Consider the following 19,403-nt stretch of genomic DNA (forward strand, 5'->3'; position numbering starts at 1 on the left):
CACCTTAACTCATTTCAGCTGCATTCATTGCTTATCTCAGAGTACCGATAGATCATTGCCTGCCTTGAGATTTCAAAACTGGAAAAATGTAGCACGAATATTCCAGCAACAACAAAAAAAAAGGAGTTCTGCCAAAACATGTCACACACATTTTATCACGGGAGACCTATCCGTCTAGTGCTCTCTGCTGGTTGTCAACATATAAGGATTAAAAGAAATTGCTATTATGGGTAATTTTCCCACACAGTCTTCCCAGAGCCTAGTCCCTTCAGGTGTTCTTGGATTAAAACTCCCCTCATCTCTGACTATTGGCCATGCTGCCTGAGGCTAATGGAAGTTGCAATCCAAAGCGACTCCTTCAACATGCTGTGGCATGTAGTTAGGAAATCATTTTCCATTCCAAAATAGCACTCATTGTGGTGGACACCAGCATTTAGGTGTGTGTGCTGCTTTTTTCTTTTCTTTTCTTTTTGCTTTTCTTTTTAGTCCCTACTTTGTTTCAATAGCATGGCAAAGACCTCCTTCACATACTCTTCCAATCCTTTGGTGAACGAATAGAAATTTGAAGGATGCAGAATTCAAACCCTGCATCTTTAGCATTCCAGAAACCATTTTTTTTGTTTGTTTCATTCATTTCTAGACTACCAACAAGTGTGGGCCAAGGTTTGTTGCCGCACATTACAGTTTCTTCTTTAGGAATGTGTTTATTTCGGCGATCCCCAACACAGTGCTTGTGGGCACTAGCAAAAAGATCTCAGCAAATATTCCCTCAGAAATCCGCAGTGCGTGAAAGACTATTGACTTTCTGCTCAGTTCCTATTTGCACTGGCTCAGCCTCTCATACACTGAACACAAACCCTTAAACATGGCTTCATTCTACGGGAGGCCAGGACTGGAACACCCCACCCCTTCCTGTTCTGAACAGAGAGGTGCAAAGAATGAGGACAGCAGTGGCTAGTGGGGGTGCCTTTTTTGCCTACACCATTTCAGCCATTGTGTTACTGGTGCCCTCACCACTTTCTCAAAGTTCCAAATGTGCCCACTGCCCGCCACATGTGGGCGATAATCACTACATTATTCAATTATCCATTTATTGTGCTTCTAGGCTGCCCTTCAGCTAAAGTTTTCAGGGTGTTATACAAGGACTGAAATTAAATATGGCATTAAAATTAACACTAAAACCACAGAAAATTCTAACACACTGCTCAACTACAAGATCGTGGCAATACAGAAACCACGGTGGACAGGAACTGCCCAGCCCACACAGCCTTCCATCCTCAAAGGCAAGATGAAACAGATTTCAATGAGCAAGACAAATCTCTTGAATGTTTCACACCTGCGGGGCCGTAACCAAGAAGGCCCTGTCACGAGTCACTGAGGGACTGGCTGCAGTTATAGGTGGAACTTTCAGCAGAGCCTCCCAAGTAGATTTTAAACCAGGCATAGGCAAACTCAGCCCTCCAGATGTTTTGGGACTACAACTCCCATGATCCCTAGCTAACAGGACCGGTGGTCAGGGATGATGGGAATTGCAGCCCCAAAACATCTGGAGGGCCGAGTTTGCCTATGCCTATTTTAAACCATCAGCTGGAAGGGAACGCAAGAGCCATCCTTTCAAGCGAGTACCCAGATCACAAGTCATATAGGGTTTTAGACACAAAGGAAGCACCTTACATTGGGCCAGGTAGTGGACAGGCATCCAGTCCCATTCTTTCAGGAGCAGCATGACATGACAATTGGCACCTGCACTTTGCCCCAGAGGCCCTCTTCTGTTATTGTCCTTTGCCTTCCTGCAATATAAATTGGGGAAACTGGTGCTTGTTCCACCTGCTATGCTAGCTCCTTGGACTCCTTATGAAAAGCCCGTTCCCCCCCCCCCCCCCGGAAGCCTGGTGCCAGCTCTGTTTCTTTCCCCCTTCTTCCCATTTGTCAGGCATTCAGCTCTTTCCCCTGCTAAATCATCCAATTCTGTCGGCCCAAAGCCTCCATTTAAGCTTGCTATTTACTTAACCTTCACTGTACCGGGATGAGGTGGTTCCAGCTTCATCCTTGGCCACTTTATTATTTTCTTTACTGCAGCTTAGTAGCCTCTTGAACTCCACTGTAGCTCAGGTAATTCTCATCATGCGCTTCATCTCCCCGTGGGCTCTTATTGCTGCCAGAAGCAGTTATTTACACTCTCTTTCTGCATTTTTCGTTGCCACTGAAACACAACCCCTGACAGCATCGAACCTGCTATAATCCCTGGTTTCCCGCCCGCTCCTTAAAGCTGAGAATTAGGTTGCTTCTTCCATTAGTCTCTGACCTAAAGTAGGTTCATAGAGAATTGCTATAACTATCGAGCATTATCCAAATCAGGTAGCCAATTTCTTAACCTCAAGGGCAGCCGCACATAGACAGCAGTGCAGTCTGCCTCTGATCCTGAAAGTCGCATCCTGCCATCGTGACTAGTAGCCACTGATAGCCAAATCCCCCATGAAATAATCTAATCCCTATTTAAAACCATCTAATTTGGGGGACAGTGGCTATCACCACACCTTGGACCCTCACAACTGCTTTTTTTTTTAACCAAAGTGTAAGGAGGCCTGATTTCCATTAATGGAGCTAGTTTGGAACGCATGGAGCTGCTTTTAGAAGGCTTTTTTTTAAAAAGGGAAAAATTAGTTGAGGATACGTAGATATATCGGTGGATCTGTTGGCGGAGCCTTCTTAGTGGCATCCCCCATTTGTGAAATGCCAGCCCTGGTGAGGTGCGACTACCTTCCTTATTATTCACATTCAGGAGGAATTTAAAAACAGCCTGTTCAGCCAGGCATTTGTTGGTTGAAATATACTGTTTCTGGCAAGCTTGAAATGGTGACCTATGTGAATATGTGACTGCTTTTAAATGTTCTTACTTTTTTAATGAGGCTGGTAGGTAGGTAGGTAGATGTTTATTAATGTGGTGTGTGTGTGTGTGAGAGAGAGAGAGAGAGAGAGAGAGAGAGAGAGAGAGAGAGAGAGAGGACACTTGGGTTGCGAACGTGATCCGTGCGAGATGCATGTTCACAACCCACAGTGTTTGCAACCCGCAGCTGCATGCATGTGCATGCGTGGGTTGTGATTTGTCGCTTCTGCATGCATGCGAAAGCACTATTTAGCGCTTCTGCGCATGCGCAACTGCCAAAACCCGGAAGTAACCCATTCTGGTACTTCTGGGTTTCAGCAGTCCGTAACCTGAAAAAACGCAACCTGAAGCGTCTGTAACCCGAGGTTTGACTGTAATGTTTTGCTGCATTGTCACTCCTTTGTGAGGAAGGGAGGGATGGAAATATAATAAATATGAATAATAATAACAATAACAATACAATAGCCAGATGAAGTCCCTCAGCTCTTGTCTAACCTCTTTGCGTTTCATTGTGGGTCCAGGAGACTTTCTGTGCATGTTCGGGGGTGATAGAGAAGCTGCAACATGCCAGCCTGCTCGGCCGTTTGCAGCGCATCAAGGAGCAATCGCAAGTGATCAACCAAGCCATGGCTGAGCTCGCCACTATCCCCTACCTCCAAGACATCAGCCAGCAGGATGCTGAACTGGTGAGCAATCTGGTTTTCAATCCTTGCTGTGCGGGTTTGCTTGTCAAGCAAGAGGAACAAAACACAATGGGGGGGTCTGCCTTTCCCCTCTTGAACCTATTTTTTAAAATAAAAAAATTAGCAGCTGCTTTGAAAACCTGGGCACATTGTGGCAAAGCGAGGGCTAAACCCAAAAGAGGCATATAACTCTTCAAGAGGCATCACTGCATTAAAAATGGCCACCCTCAGATCTCTTTATTGTGGAGGATGAGGAGTGTTGGGGTGTTTCCTGCATTATGAAACAAAGTCCATTATAAACAGGATTATTAGCATCCCGTAGCGTAAATATCAAGAGTACAAGACCGAACCGGGGGAAACCACCTAAAATAAAATGAAATAAGGAGCTTTGTTTGTTTATTTATTCATTCGACTGAGAGAACGTTCACTGAATGTGCAAGAAATGGACTCTCTACAGCGGATGCAAGTAAGGGAAATAAGCACAGGAACATTTGAGCCACAGTAGATCAATATGAAAGATCCACACTGTTTCTCGCAGCAGGCAAGCAGATGCTACCAGGAAGCTCACAACCTCAAGCTCAGTGGCAGTGCACCTGCTCTGTACACCGAAGGTCCCTGTTTCCATGGAGAAACAAATGCCCTCCAGATGCTGTTAGACTCCAGCTCCCATCAGCCCCGGCTATATGGCCAGTCATCAAGAAGAATGGGAGCTGTGGTCCAGCAACATCTGGGCCCCTGAGATGGCAGGTGATGGGGAAGGGCCTCTGCGTGAGGAGACAGAGAGCTGCTGGCAGTCAGAGGTCCCATTTAAAGCACTCTCACATCACTTCCAGGGGTGCCCAAACTTTTTCCAAAGAGGGCCAGATTTGATGAAGTGAACATGTGTGAGGGCCAACCAAAGTGGTTGAGACCTTTTTTTTAGGATTGCAGTTGTTGAGCCTTTTTTAGGATTTATCCCCAGGACATATACTGCCACGGGGGCTGGATTAAATCGATTAGCCCCCCCCCCAACAGACTTTGGACATGCTTGCTTTAAATGGTCATGGCAGAACCCCACCACCACCACCACCAAGTGTCCCTGTTTTCCAGGGACAGTCCCAGATTTACAGAAGCTGTCCATAGCTGTCAACATTTCCCCTTTTTTAAGGGAAATTCCCTTATTCCGAATAGGATTCCTCGCAAGAAAAGGGAAAAGTTAACAGCTATGAAGCTGTCCCGGTTTCTGATTTGATCCTGGAACGTCCCACTTTTCCTTAGGATGACCCTATTTTCATCAGAGAAATGTTGGAGGCAATGCTTTTTTTCTGGGGGGGGACGCAGGGGGACGCATACCCCTAAGCATCTTGTGAATCTAAGTTTGTCCTCATTGAGGGGCATTATTTCAATATGAGTAGGAAAATGAGAGTACCCCTAAACATGGTTTTTTGGGGGGAAGCACTGTTTGGAGGGTATGGAGTTCTCCGACCCCTGAGCCATCTAAAGGCAGCCATGTATAGGGAAGGGTTTTGTTTAATGTTTAATGTTTAATTATGCTTATATATATATATATATATATATATATATATATATATGCCAACCAGGTGGGCAGGGTATACATAGTACGATTATTAATATTGTGGAATAGGACACCCCTATTTTCATGGGAGAAATGTTGGAGAGCGTGTCATGGCTTCCCATTAGCTATAAAAGGTGCTAAGAGTTGTTAGGAGCAAGGCTGGATTCACCATTAAGCAAAATAAGTGTGTGCTTAGGGCATCCAGGGAACAGGCGGCACCACAGATTTATTTATTTTTCAAATATAAATGAAGTGTAAGTACACAAAAATAAACATTATTTCCCATCTTACTGTTTCGTTTCGGACAAGAAAATTTTATATAACGGTTTTGAATTAGATATATATGGGAGTGCCAAACCCTTTTAAGTGCTTGCAGGGGGGTCTTAATCCAGACCCTTATTCCCCTCAGAGAGCTACAGTTCCCAGAATTCCCTGGGAGAAGTGGGGATGATTGTTAAATTACTCTGGGAATTGTAGGTCTGTGAGGGGAATGGGGGGGCGCGTCTCTTAACAACTCTCAAACTACAATTCCCAGGGTTCTCTGGGGGAAGCCACAACTGTTTAAAGTGGCATGATACCGTTTAAAATGTACAGTGCAGATGAGGCCTTAGGGGATGCTTTAAACATGTAGTGCAGACAAGGCCTGTGATGTCTCATCCAAGAAGCAGATCCAGACTGAGCAAAGATGAGGGACTTGGGCTGGCCTATCTCTCGCCTAGCCAGGGCTGGGAACTTACGCTGGCGTAGCCTGGCTGAGCCAGAAATCTGCCACACCCAATTTCACACATCCCAAAAAGATCTCGGATTAGGATCATGCCTAGAGTTGCCATACGTCTGGGAAATCCCGGACATGTCCTACATGCACATTCAGGGGAAATTTTACAATTGTAAGCAAATGTCCAGGTTTGGGGGTGGTGGCAGCTCGGGCCCTGTTTTTTGGGTGCTTGCCTTAAAAAAAAAGCTTAACAACTTTGTCTGGAAATATGGCAACCCTAATTGTGCCCTTAATGTTTCTACCAATCTGCCCAATACAGCTGTTACGTTTGGGCCGCAGAGGTTGAATGTTGGTTAAAGAGGGAACACGACTAACCCCCTGATCTTATTTCAGCACCATAACCTTTCCGTAAATATCACAGTCACTAACTTGCAAAAGGCCTGAGACCTTGAGAGGAGCTCATCTGCAACACAGTAATTCGGATTCTGCAAAGCTTGTTTTGCTTTTTAGAGCTTACACCAAAGAGATGTGGGGCTAGGGTGTCTCGGTCCATGTGGAAATTTTAAAAAAAGAACAGAGGGGGCTGTGTGTACAGATGGGAAAGAAATTTGATTCAGCCCACATCTAAAGGCAAGCTTAACAAATTGACATTTTCCTAAACAGTATACAACCAAAACACAACCATCCTTCAAAAATTGCGCTTCTCCAAACTGTGTGATGCGATTCTCCAGACAAGGGATGTGTACAGTAATGCATACATTGGGATAAAGTGTGCATAAGAATTCATATATTATTGAAAATAACAAACATGCATCGTATTAAGGGAAATTGCTTGGGAAAATGGGTGTATATATCAGTTAAAACTGCATGCAAAAATGTGTGCATTCCGAGAAATTTCAGATGAAATGCTGAGAAATTTCCATGAAGATTTAAAAAAATTTTAAAAAATCACATATTGCTGCAGAGCTGAATTTGAGACTGGCATCCTCCAGGCATTTGCTATCAACTCAAATCCTCACACGAGAACATTCCACAGGCCGTTAGTATTGCAATGAGAGGTTACACCAAGCAAGGGTGCGTTTGTTCTTATTATGACCTCAGAAGCACCAGGGGACTCTGCAACAACAAAAAACGCTTTTCTGAAGACCACCAGTGAATGTGCTGGTCCTGGAGACGCAGCCCAGTGCTCTGCTTCAAACCAACGCAATGGATAATTTTCCATTTGCATGCGTCTAAATTAATTACTGCATGCAAATGAGCAGTGGCTGGTGGTTTCTCCTCTGGGATGGCTTGCAGACCAAGTCATACATCATGGCTTAAGCACATGCTGGGAAACCATTACTTAAACCTGGCTCTCCCAGCTGCAAACTTCACCTTTCGGAAGACACAGTGACCTTCTCAAGGGTAGAATTTCAACAAGCCTTGGGAGTGTTTGCATTGCTTTCAATCTTTCTTTACCAAACCTGGCAGCCGTAGAGAACCCCCAAACAGAATATTCTATGACAAGTTGTTTTTCTTTTCCCTTAGGGCACCACTTTTAAGTAATGCAGAAAGAGATCTATAATCTGGATTTCCCACATTTAACTTTAAAAACAAACAAACAGCAACACATTAATAGCACCCACAGAGGGAAAGGATAGCATAACACCGCAAATACATTTTTCTAACTAAGAGAAATCTTATTGATCTCTCACATCGCAAACCCACCTGGCTGCACCTTTAGAACACTGCCAGTTTGTTAAAACGAGAACTTTAAACAGTTTGATTCGATCCTTCAGTTCAGTCAAACTGAGTGCTGCTTCTATGTATGTGTGGCCCAAAAGCTAGATTGCAGTTTGCGTTTTTACTGTTTATTTATGAACCACCTTAAGTGCCCCATGTTGAAAAACCTTTTTCATAAATGTCTTTGTTTCATTTAATCGATGCAGCCTAGCCAGTTGCACACTTTCGAGTTCCTTGTTGAGCTCAGTAGAAGGCATTTAAGTAGGTGTTCCATTCTCATGCTGAAATTAATGAGACTGAAATACTCTAATATTTACAAACACATAGTGCATTGCAAAGCAAGCTTCTCTGAAATTCCTTAAGTGCACATTTTCTGACAGGATATTTCACCAACACACACACACACACACACCCTTATTGTTGGGCATTATCCATCCCACAATAACACAAGGCAAATGTGGATGAGAAGAGGAAGGAGGTGATGATGGTGGTGTTCATTGTGCGAAAGATGAGCAATAAAATCATCAGCGTACAAATGACTTTTTAATTAGGTTTTAATCTGTGTATTTAGAGAAGTTATTTCTGTGTGAATTCCATTCCGATAATTTTTATCTTGGTGTCACAGCTGCAGTCACTAATGGCAGATGCCATGGACACCCTCGAAGGAAGGAAAAGTGATAAAGAACGTGTCTGGAATAAAATTCAGAAGGTAAAAAAAAAGTCATTGCTGAAGACTCAGCAGATATAGCAGTTTCTTGGAAGGAAAGGTCTGTCTCTGGGGGCAAATCTGTTTGCTGAAAAATTCAGGAACATCACCATCCTGAAATTTTGTCTTGGCAAATTTGTGCCCAGACCACTCATTGTTTTTTTGTGGGGGGGGTGGTGCTCTTTGAATTCATCCAAATAGAGATAGACTCTTCCCGTGCAACCCATCAAGATGACCAAGTCTTTTCACACATTGCCAACTTTAAACGCAGCTAGGTCATCCTTTTTCTCAATTCGGATCAAGGCTGATTTGGATGCAAACGCATCAAAACTCAGTATTTCATATGAAGCAGCAAGAGAAATAGTGGGTGGTTAATGTGTACACTGCTTCCCAGACCAGAGGTGGATTGCAGAGCAAATGGAAGTGTGTGTACACAGCCATTGCCAAATTGTTTGGAATGATTGATGTGCCTACATCTTTATTGTGCCAGATCTGATAACTCTCCCGAAATCATGTAAGTCCACAAAGATCAAGCAATGTAGGGAGTAAGGCAACTTTGTGACAGGGTAAACAGCTAAGAGCCTGGTAGCACCTTAAAGACTAACAAATTTAGTATAGCATAAGCTTCCACAGACCACAGACCACTTCATCAGGTGCAGGGTTAATTCCAAGTTGCAGGTACAGATGTACATTATTTGGAAGGAGAGCATTGTGAACAGCGAGGTTAGAAGGAAATGAAGTGCAGAAAAGCACAGACCGTGATAATTGCGTTACTGAAATGTACTCAGAGTTGCAAAGTGATTTCATGCTCTTTATTCAGCTCATAGTGGTGAGGAGGAATGAATGAATGTCCCCTCAAAGTATCTGCTTTATATACATTATTTACACAATGGGCTGCACATGATTGGCTAATTCCGAAATTCTACTGTAAGCCAATCAGGTTGTGGATTCACTTTTATCTGGAGCATGATTGGGTGGTTCCTGCCAACCAATCATACTGCTGCATTGTTCTAGGACCAATCAGACTGCTGCATTCTGAATCCTATTGTTCTAGGACCAATCAGACTGCTGCAGTTTGGATCCTATTCAACTCAGTACATAACACCCCTCCCCTCAAAGTTCCAGTCCTGCCCGGGAGGTCACATTCATAGTCCTCAAGGTACACCGGCGGCCTACGTGTGCGTTGCGGCCTGGGGTGTTCCCTGGTCCGGGGTTCAGGTTCTGGCTCGTGTTCCAAGGATGCTGGCTGTGATGGGGCTGTTTGGTCTGGTGCAACCGGCTCGCTCAGTCGTGGTTCTGGTTCCGGTGTCCTTTCGGCCTCACGGGTCCTCTCTGTATTTACTGATTCTGCCTCTCCTGCTTGCCCCTGCTGCTCTATGGGCCTCACTGCCCCACTGTTCCCTTGGGACTCCTCTGACCTGTCCTCCTCCTCCTGGTTTTCTCCCGGGAATCATCGCCGTATCTGGTCGCAGTGGCGGCGCCAGCATTGCCCCCCATCTGTTAGCACCTCGTACGACACGGGGCCAGTGACCCTGGTGACTGTGGCGGGTACCCATGCAGGGCCTGCCCCAAAATTCTTTGCGTACACTGGGTCCTGGGCCTCGAAGGTCCGGGGGTTCCTGCCTTCCCCCACCACTACCTCATCCTGAGCTCTATCGGGGTGAAGGCGGTCCAATCTGATTGCAAGGCGCCGACCCATTAGTAATTCAGCGGGGCTCCGGCCAGTCGTTGAGCTGGGGGTGCTGTGCTGTGCTAGAAGGAATGTGGCAAGGCGGTACTCCCAATCCCCTTGCATCATGCGGCGATGGGTGTCCTTGGTGGCCCGCACCATGCGTTCTGCTTGGCCATTGGTGGCAGGGTGGAATGGCGCCGAACGGATGTGACGGATGGCGTTCTGCACTGTGAAGGTTTGGAATTCTCCTGACGTAAATGCAGTCCCATTGTCTGAGACGAGAGTGTCAGGGAGCCCGTGGGTAGCAAACAGCCTGCGTAGTACCTGGATGGCTGCAGACGTAGAAGTGGACGGTACCAGTGCGACTTCCAGCCATTTGGTGTAGGAGTCCACCACTATGAAGAATGTTTTCCCCTGAAAGGGGCCAGCGAAGTCCACATGCAGGTGTGACCATGGTGCTCGGGCGGACTCCCAGGACTGGACTGGGGCCCTTGGGGGATCTGGGTGGGATTCTTGGCAGGCCTGGCAGTGTTTGACCCAGGCCTCTATCTCTCCGTCGATCCCCGGCCACCACACATAACTCCTGGCAAGGGCCTTCATTCTTACTACCCCTGGGTGTGTCTCGTGTAGGGCTGTGAGGACCCTTTTGTGGAGGGGCTGGGGAACAACGACCCTGCTTCCCCATAACAGGCACCCCTTGTGGGCCGACAGTTCATGTTTGCGGGTTGTGTAGCCGGCGAATTCTGGCCCGGGGCTGCTGCTGGGCCATCCCCTCCACACCCAGTCCAGGACCCGGGAGATGACCCTATCTTTCTTGGAATGGTTTGCAACTTCTTGTGCCTGAATGGGGCGCTCGGGAAGCAGCTCCAGGCTCATAACCTCTTGTGCAGGTGCTGGGTCGGGGCCTGTTTCCGGTAGTGGTAACCTGCTGAGGGCGTCCACATGGCCCATCGCCTTCCCAGGGCGGTGAATCAGTGCATACTGGTAGCTGGCAAGGAAAATTGACCACCTGAGGACGCGAGGAGACAGCACTTGGGGGGTCTGCTTTTCGGGGGCAAACAAGCCAAGCAACGGCTTGTGGTCAGTCACCACGGTGAAGGGCCGCCCGTACAAGAAATCATGGAATTTTTTTACTCCCTTCACGATTGCCAGACCCTCCTTGTCGATTTGCGAGTAGTTCCGCTTGGTTGCGTTGAGTGTCTGGGAAAAGTATGCCACTGGTACCTCTCTTCCATCCGGGAGTTGGTGTCCCAGGACAGCGCCAATGCCATAGGGCGAGGCGTCACATGCTAGCACCACCGGCAGCCTCTCGTCGAAGTGTGCCAAGACCGAGTTTGAGACAAGCAAGTCCTTGACTGCCTGGAATGCGGCCTCCTGGCGCTGGCCCCACACCCAAGGGGCCCGCTTGTCCAGGAGTCTGTGTAGGGGCTCCGCTACCGCCGCCTTGTGGGGAAGGAAGGAATGGTAAAAGTTCAATAGTCCCAAGAAGGCCTGAAGTTCAGTCTTGTTCTTGGGCACTGGGGCATCACAAATGGCCCGTACCTTGTCCCCAGTCGGGTGGACCCCTTCTGCATCCACCATAAATCCCAGAAAGTCCACCTGAGGCACTCCTAGTAGACATTTTTCCCGCTTCACCTTGAGACCCGCCGTCTGGAAACGGTGCAGAACGGTGCGGAGGCGGTCCTCAAACTCCTCGGGTGTGGGCCCGGCAATCAACACATCATCGAAGAAGGGGGTGACACCAGGAATCCCTTTAAGGAGAGAGTCCATTAGATTCTGGAATATGCCTGGTGCCACGCTGACACCGAATTGCAGCCGCTTTACCCTGAACGCTCCTCTGTGCGTCACAATCGTCTGTGCCTCTGCTGTGGCCTCATCTACTGGCAGCTGTTGATATGCTTGGGCCAGGTCCAGCTTGCCAAAAAATTTCGACCCAGCCAGGGTAGCAAGGACAGGTCCTTCTCTCGTGACTTTCTCCACAGCTTGCGCAGTTCCCTCCTTCTCGTCGAGGCAGCTGTGGTGTGTGGGCTGCTTGAGTGCGCTGCTGTACTCGGTGCACCTCCTCCCTGTTGGATCCTGAGTCGTCGGTGAGGTCTTCGTGGTGGACCCTCGGTTGGGACGGCTGGCTCGGCCGTGCCTCTTGCGTCGACCTCTCGGCAGCTTCCGTTGCCAGGGCCTCCTCCAGAGCGACCTGGAACGTTAGGTTCTTCTTAGCGTAGAGGTGTCGTTGCAGCTTCTCATCCTTCAGGCCACCGACGAGGCGGTCACGAAGCATGTTCTCCAGCTCTGAGAAGTTGCAGAACCGGGCAGCTTGGCGGAGAGAGGTCACAAACCCAGTTATGGTTTCCCCAGGGGCTTGCCGCTTTGCGTAGAAGGCATTTCGGCGAGCCACCACTGAGGGCTGTGGCAAAAAGTGCCCCTTCAGCTGTTCCATTATTGTTTTGTATGGAACAGTAGCAACGTCTTCAGGCGCAAGGAGAGCACGGGCTATTTCAAACGTCTCCTCTCCACAGACGCTGAAGAATATTGCCCTCTTCTTGGCGTCTTCTTCATCGGTGACCCCTTTGGCTTCTAGGAGGAAGGTGAAACGGGAGGCGTACGCTTCCCAGTTTCCAGATGCTGGGTTGAACGGCGAGAAGCTGCTGTCGGTTGCCATTCTGAGTTCCTTGTGTCCCGGAGCTGAAGCCAGGATACACGGTGCGAGGCAGTGGTGCGGCAGGTGGCGGTGCTGCGGTGCTGTGTGTGGCAGTCAGCTCAGCGGGATCCCATCCTCGTCGCCAGTGAAATATACTCAGAGTCGCAAAGTGATTTCATGCTCTTTATTCAGCTCATAGTGGTGAGGAGGAATGAATGAATGTCCCCTCAAAGTATCTGCTTTATATGCATTATTTACACAATGGGCTGCACATGATTGGCTAATTCCGGAATTCTACTGTAAGCCAATCAGGTTGTGGATTCACTTTTATCTGGAGCATGATTGGGTGGTTCCTGCCAACCAATCACACTGCTGCATTGTTCTAGGACCAATCAGACTGCTGCATTCTGAATCCTATTGTTCTAGGACCAATCAGACTGCTGCAGTTTGGATCCTATTCAACTCAGTACATAACAGTTACCGACAGCGGCATTTACAGAAAGAGGAGTTGATAAAACAGACATCCTGGCACTGGTAAGCCAATTAGCACATGTGGTGTGATAGAAATAAACTCCACTGTGCCAGTTCAGTCCAGAAGTAATTGTGCTGAACTTTTTGATATATTTACAGGTAGGTAGCCATGTTGGCCTGCCGTAGTCGAAACAAAATAAAAAAAAAATTCCTTCCAGTAGCACCTTAGAGACCAACTAAGTTTGTTATTGGTATGAGCTTTCGTGGGCATGCACACTTCTTCAGATATATGATCTTTCAACCATTTCATGTTGCATTTCTCCTCTTGAAGTGCTCAGCTGATTTGTATAATCCTTTTTTAAAGCCATTCGGAAGGGAGGCTGTAACTACATCCAGTGAACTCTATAGTTTACTTCTACATTGTGTCAGAGACAACACAGCCCTCCTATTGCCTACCATAGTCCCTACGGGACTCCTCCACATACAATCCCAGCACTCTCGGTCTTAGATCAACAGTTACACGTCAGCTGGTGCTATATTTGTTTAAACAAAGAGCTAGCATTTCCGTGCGGCATGAGTTAATTAAAACAGATAACTACTGGAGAAATTTAAAGGGTTTTCCATCACCTTTAGGAATGGCTATTCACCAATTCGCAATAAAGCTATAGTTCTAGGAGTGCACGTGTGGCTCACATAGCAGAAAGAGATAACAAAATAACCATGCTTTGTTTACTTGACCGCTGACTCTTGATGCATGTACAGGATGCCTTCCTGCGCAAATAATTTATTTGTTTTTGTTATTTATCCTGGGAGCGCATAGCAAAACAAAGAGGGCCCCTTTTTTCTGCAGGTTTCATCTCGAGAGATAAATAATGGAAGCAGAAGCATTTTCCCTTGCTCTCTCTCCCATTTACTTATGGAGTCCACAAGAGAAACTCTTTGGAAAAAATAAACACAGTGTGCGTTGCGTCGTTAATGCGATCAGTGGCATTAACTAGATCAAGTCTCCCTTTCTGCTCATTAATGAACACACAACAAGCACTTTGCACAGTGACACAGGCAGCTTCCCCTGGCAACATACGGTGCTATGATGCTTACATCTACCAGTTGAATTTTCTGCCCTCCGCAGCATTAATGGTTCCGTTCAAGATGCAAAGCTGCGGTGCATTTGTGTCCACAGCCATTCCAAAAGTAGCCCCCCTACCCTATAAGAATACTAAGCTTTAGTATGGTGCTTTAAACGTACTTCGCATGCATTATTCTGCTAACGTTTTTTTAAAAGCCTGTGAATTAGATCAAGTTGCTCCTTACTGCGGACAGATGGGCTTGAGAGAGCATGGTGTGTCTAAGGCCAGTGAGGCATAGTGGCTAGAGCGAAGAACATGGGAAGCTGTCTTATACTGAGTCACACGATCGGTCCATCCAGTTCAGCATTTTCTACATCAGTTTGTTCTCAAAGAGTGTGGCGCCCCACACTGGTGTGGCAGGAAAGGGTGGCAAGTGTGGCGGGTAGAGTCAAAGACAATCAAAAAAACATTTAAATATTCAATATAGTATAGCATAGTACAGTACAGTCGTATATTGGTTGACGAATGCCTTGCGACTCGAACGTTTTGGCTCCCGAACCAGAAGTGAGTTGCGAACTTTCTTTGGAACCCAAACATCTGGCGTGGCTTTCAGGGCCTTTCAGGATCTTCCTACAGCCATTTGTAAGCTGCACCTTGGTTTCCGAATGTTTTGGGAGTCGAACAGACTTTTGAGGTACCACTGTACTGAGTTACACAATTGGTCCCTCCAGTTCAGCACTTCAGTTTGTTCTCAAACTGGTGTGGCAGAAGAGGATGGCAAGCGTGGTGGGTAGAATCAAGGACGATCAAAGAAACATTTAAACATTTGATATAGTATGGCACAGTACAGTATATTTTTAAAAATTGCAGAATGTGGATAGATATATTTTCGAAATGAGAGCAAGAGCATCAAGTAGAACTGCAAGCTCACCCCTCTTACTGAGTTTGTATACATTCTTAAGGTGTGTGTCATTATGTAAGAGGCTCATTTACAATCTTTGGGGAATGGTTCATGTTCTTATGCAGCTGCACTGTTTCATACTTTCTGGGTGTCTCGTGAGCCTATTATAAAGTAGTCGTGGTCTGTGTTATAAACCAAGCACTGTTAGGAGTTGTTGAGAACCAGCGTGGTGTAGTGGTTAAGAGCGGTGGACTCGTAATCTGGTGAACCGGGTTCGCTTACCCACTCCTCCACATGCAGCTGCTGGGTGACCTTGGGCTAGTCACACTTCTCTGAAGTCTCTCAGCCCCACTCAACTCACAGAGTGTTTGTTGTAGGGGAGGAAGGGAAAGGAGATTGTGAGCCGCTTTGAGACTCCTTCCGGTAATGATAAAGCGGGATATCAAATCCAAACTCCTCCTCCTCCTCTTCTTCTTCTTCTTCTTCTTCTTCTTCTTCTTCTTCTTCTTCTTCTTCTTCTTGTTTCCTTATCAACAAAAAGTTCAGTGTAGCACAGGCAACTTTTATTCAGAAAGTGAAGCCCAGAGAAAAACGTTTGAGAACCCACTGGTCTACACTGGCTGGCACCAGCTCTCTAGGGTTGCAGAGGACATTCCAGGCCCTACATGGGGCACTCTGCATGCAGAGCAGTGAACAGCACATGAATGCAACAGTTTGGATTCCAAGTGTGTTGAGCTGAACACACTCAGAATCCCTGCAGACCTTCCCTCTTTAAGCAGGAAGCCTTGAACTGAAACTGCCACAAGCAGGGATGGGGCAGGGCTTATGTCTCTGTGCACCCTGCCATCGACCCTCCCTAAGCTCACACAGATTTGCTCCGAACGCTTGAAGAGGACTCCACTCAACAGCTGGATCTGCAAGCAGAAGCAGCAGCTGCTGTTCCAGAAGAAACAAAGCAGGATTAGGATCTGATGGACGTTCAAATTTCAGCAGCGCCCGTGCACAGCCAAAATCGCCCCCCACCTGCCTTCCGTTCTGCTCCCTTCACTATCTCATTGTTGTGGCACCCCCTAAGCTCAGCATCCAGTAGGACAGAAGCAGCCGTTCTGCCCTAAATCCACCTCTGAAGTAATGCTTTCACCTGGCACCTAAATATATGTAATGATATGCAATCTTGTCATCGACAGCCCTCAACAACAATTTCTCCAGTACTTCCATTTGTGGAGAGACAGGGGGAGCGTTCAGACATTTGGTTTCCTAACTGTTGTTGTTGCTGTTGCTGTTTCTTAACAGTTAATTTGGCTGAAACACACACGTGCTTAGCACTTTGTGCCTTAGGCAGTCAAATAGATTCCAGTGGACTCTGACATCATCACATGCATGCATGAATACACAGCTCTCTGCCACCTGTTCCTCCCTCCCCTCGGAAGAAAAAAAAATTCCCACAATTTCAAATCCAGATTCACTCTTTTTTCTTTATCGCTGCTGTGTTAATTTACACATGTTGGAAAATAACCACAATTTAAGCCTGTGCAATTAGTGTTAAATGAAGAGTGCCAAAACCATCGTCCCCAGCAGTGAAGTTTGGCTGTTGCAAAAGAAGCAGATGTTGTGCTTAATGGAAAAGATTCAGCCTTTTTCCTCGGAAGCAGCAGAACGGTGGCTGCAGTATACCAAATGGTTAGAAAAGTAGGGGGGGAGGCAACAGAATTCCTGCTACAGGCCACCCTTTTCTTCTCATTTCTGGTTTCACACCCATGTGTGCAATGTTTTGCTGCATGCAGCTTGCCTGTGGAACTCAATCCTACAAGATATAAAAAGGTAAAGGGACCCCTGATCATAGGTCCAGTCGTGACCGACTCTGGGGTTGTGGCACTCATCTTGCTTTATTGGCTGAGGGAGCCGGCGTACAGCTTCTGGGTCATGTGGCCAGCATGACTAAGCCGCTTCTGGCAAACCAGAGCAGTGCATGGAAATGCCATTTACCTTCCCGCCAGAGCAGTACCTATTTATCTACTTGCACTTTGACTTGCTTTCAAACTGCTAGGTGGGCAGGAGCTGGGACCGAGCAACGGGAACTCACCCCGTCGCAGGGATTTGAACCGCCAACCTGCTGATCGGCAAGTCCTAGGCTCTGTGGTTGAACCCACAAATATAGCGACGGCTTTAAAAGAGGACTGGCCAAATTCATGGAGGATAAGTTAATCGGTGGCTATGAAGCACAATGCCTAGGTTCCCACTCCACTGTAGGCAGGAGTGGCCTGTTCCATTTCACTGCCTGAGGCAAAATGGAAAGGTGCTGCTGCACCCTCCCCCTCCCCCTGCCCAAGCCTTGCTTACTGGGGTCACATGGCAGTGTCTTCCGGTGAGATTTCACAAGATCTCCTGCAACTCTCATGCAAGATCTCGCCAGAAGCCAGCACCACCTCTCCTTGGTTCTCTGGTGGCAGCTCCACCCCACAGGATTCTGCCACCCAAGGTGGCTGCCTCAGTCTGCCTTGTGGGTGAGCCGGCCCTGTTTGTATGCCTTGGAATACCAGTTGCTGGCAACTGCAAATGGGGAAAGCACTGTTCTTCTTCTTCTTCTTCGGCGATCACTCGTAGATGAGTAAGATTGTCTTCTATAAACATGGTCCTAAAGTGAGTCCGTAAGTGACTGTGGAGGCCAATACTGGATCCACACATCCTTTCACAGTGGGGACATAGGTTTCCAGGTGGGAGTTGATCATGGTGAGGGTTTGCCAAGCATGCCTTCCTCCTAGCACGTTTCTCCCTTTTGTCCTGAGTTTGAGCATCTTCAAAGCCCATGACATCTTTACACATCCCTTGGGAAGACAGGTGAACTCATGCCAGTGTCCTGGAAGAAGCAAAGATCACCAGTGTCAAAGCAATGATTCTTCAACATCAACTTTGTTGGACTGGTCATGTTGTGCGGATGCCTGATTATCATCTTCCAAAGCAACTCATCTATTCCAAACTTAAAAATGGAAAGCTCAACAAAAAAGGTTTAAAAACTGTCTCGAGGCAAATCTAAAAATATATAGTATAAACACCAACAACTGGGAAACACTGGCCTGAGAGCGCTCCAGTTGGAGAGCTGTTGTTCTAAGGTCCAGCTTGTGGGCCATGGTGAAAGCAACCTTCCTTGGAGGTTTTCAAGAAGAGGTCGGATGGCCATCTGTCATGGCTTTAGCTTAGATTTCTGCATTGCAGATGAACCAGATGAACCCCCTTCCAATTCCACAATTCTATGATTAACTGATCCATCAGGGCTCTTCTTACTTTCTTGCATTATATTTTTTTAAAAGATATTTATTGAAATTTTCAAAAAATAGAGAAAAAACAAAAAAGAATAAAAAAATTTAAAAAACCACACATAGAATTTACATTCCTTACTTTCAATAACATATTTCCCTGACTTCCCCACACCTCCCCTTCTTGTATTCCAGATCAATTTTTAGTTCAGCAAGTTCTTATCCCCTAATTTTACTTTATTATATTTAATTCATTTTAGTTAACCAGTTTTAACATAAACCTCAGTCTTTATACGTCAGTACTTATTCTTAATATCTTTTTCTAAGGTCGACCCCAATTCCCTTTCACGAGTTCCCCATTTTTATATAAGTAGCAAAACAAAAAACAAAGAAACAAAGTATAATTGTACACCCTTTGGATTCCCAAAGCCCCACTCCCCGCCTTTCCCGGTTTCGAACCCCAACAAATGTCCATCAGTCTATCTACTGTCAGCCTGGTGACCTCACGTCCGAGGCTCTTAATTCTCTCTCAATTCCTCTCTGCCGGTTTTTTTGATAGTCCTTTGTATTAAACACCAAATCTCGGAGAAGCTCTGTCCCAATAAGGTCCATGTTTCTTCCAGCCAGACCTCCATATTTAAAAAAGTAGCCCAAATCTTGTTTCTTACTTCTTTTAAGTCCAAATGTCCCAAAAGCTCCAGCTTCCACTTTAGTCAAGTTTGTAATCCATAGGTCTTCAGATCTCCACATGAGGAGATCTCTCCATTCCTCATTTTTCAATTCAAACCAGATTTTCATGATCCCATTCTTGTTTTCCTTTATATCCATCTTAGCAGGCCTCTGGCTCTCCTTAATCATCTGCGGCATTATAGCTCCTCCTTCCTTTCCCTCCAAATCATCATACATCTCTTTCCCCACTTTCTCAAATTTCTCAGATTTCTTTTCTTGTTCAGCTGCAAAGATTTTTTGTTCAGCTACAAAGACTTTTTGTTCAGACGCAAAGACTTGAGTCAAGTCCCTTCCAGATTCAGCAAGTTTATTTACTGTTTCATTCAATGTTGTGACATTTGTAGCCAAAATATTTCCTTGTTCTTGTAACTTTCCCAGGAGAAAAAAAGCCCTCTCCAGTTCAGTC

General features: G+C 46.4%; 1 protein-coding gene and 1 long non-coding RNA gene across 2 annotated transcripts in view; both read left to right on the forward strand.

Annotated features, from left to right (window-relative positions):
* The window catches only part of LOC310762476, a 531,937-nt gene that overhangs the window by 380,967 nt on the left and 131,567 nt on the right, over positions 1 to 19,403 (forward strand). The gene's annotated exons all lie outside the window — the stretch shown is intronic.
* SPATA16 (spermatogenesis associated 16) overlaps positions 1 to 19,403 on the forward strand; it is a 163,248-nt gene that overhangs the window by 119,097 nt on the left and 24,748 nt on the right. The window contains exons 9-10 of the mRNA XM_083613339.1: positions 3,409 to 3,573; positions 8,188 to 8,271. Of these exons, the coding sequence (XP_083469465.1) occupies positions 3,409 to 3,573; positions 8,188 to 8,271 (249 nt within the window). The remainder of the gene's footprint in view (positions 1 to 3,408; positions 3,574 to 8,187; positions 8,272 to 19,403) is intronic.

This window comes from Podarcis filfolensis (genome assembly GCF_964270895.1).
Source record: "Podarcis filfolensis genome assembly, chromosome: 5".
Taxonomy (NCBI): Eukaryota; Metazoa; Chordata; class Lepidosauria; order Squamata; family Lacertidae; genus Podarcis; species Podarcis filfolensis.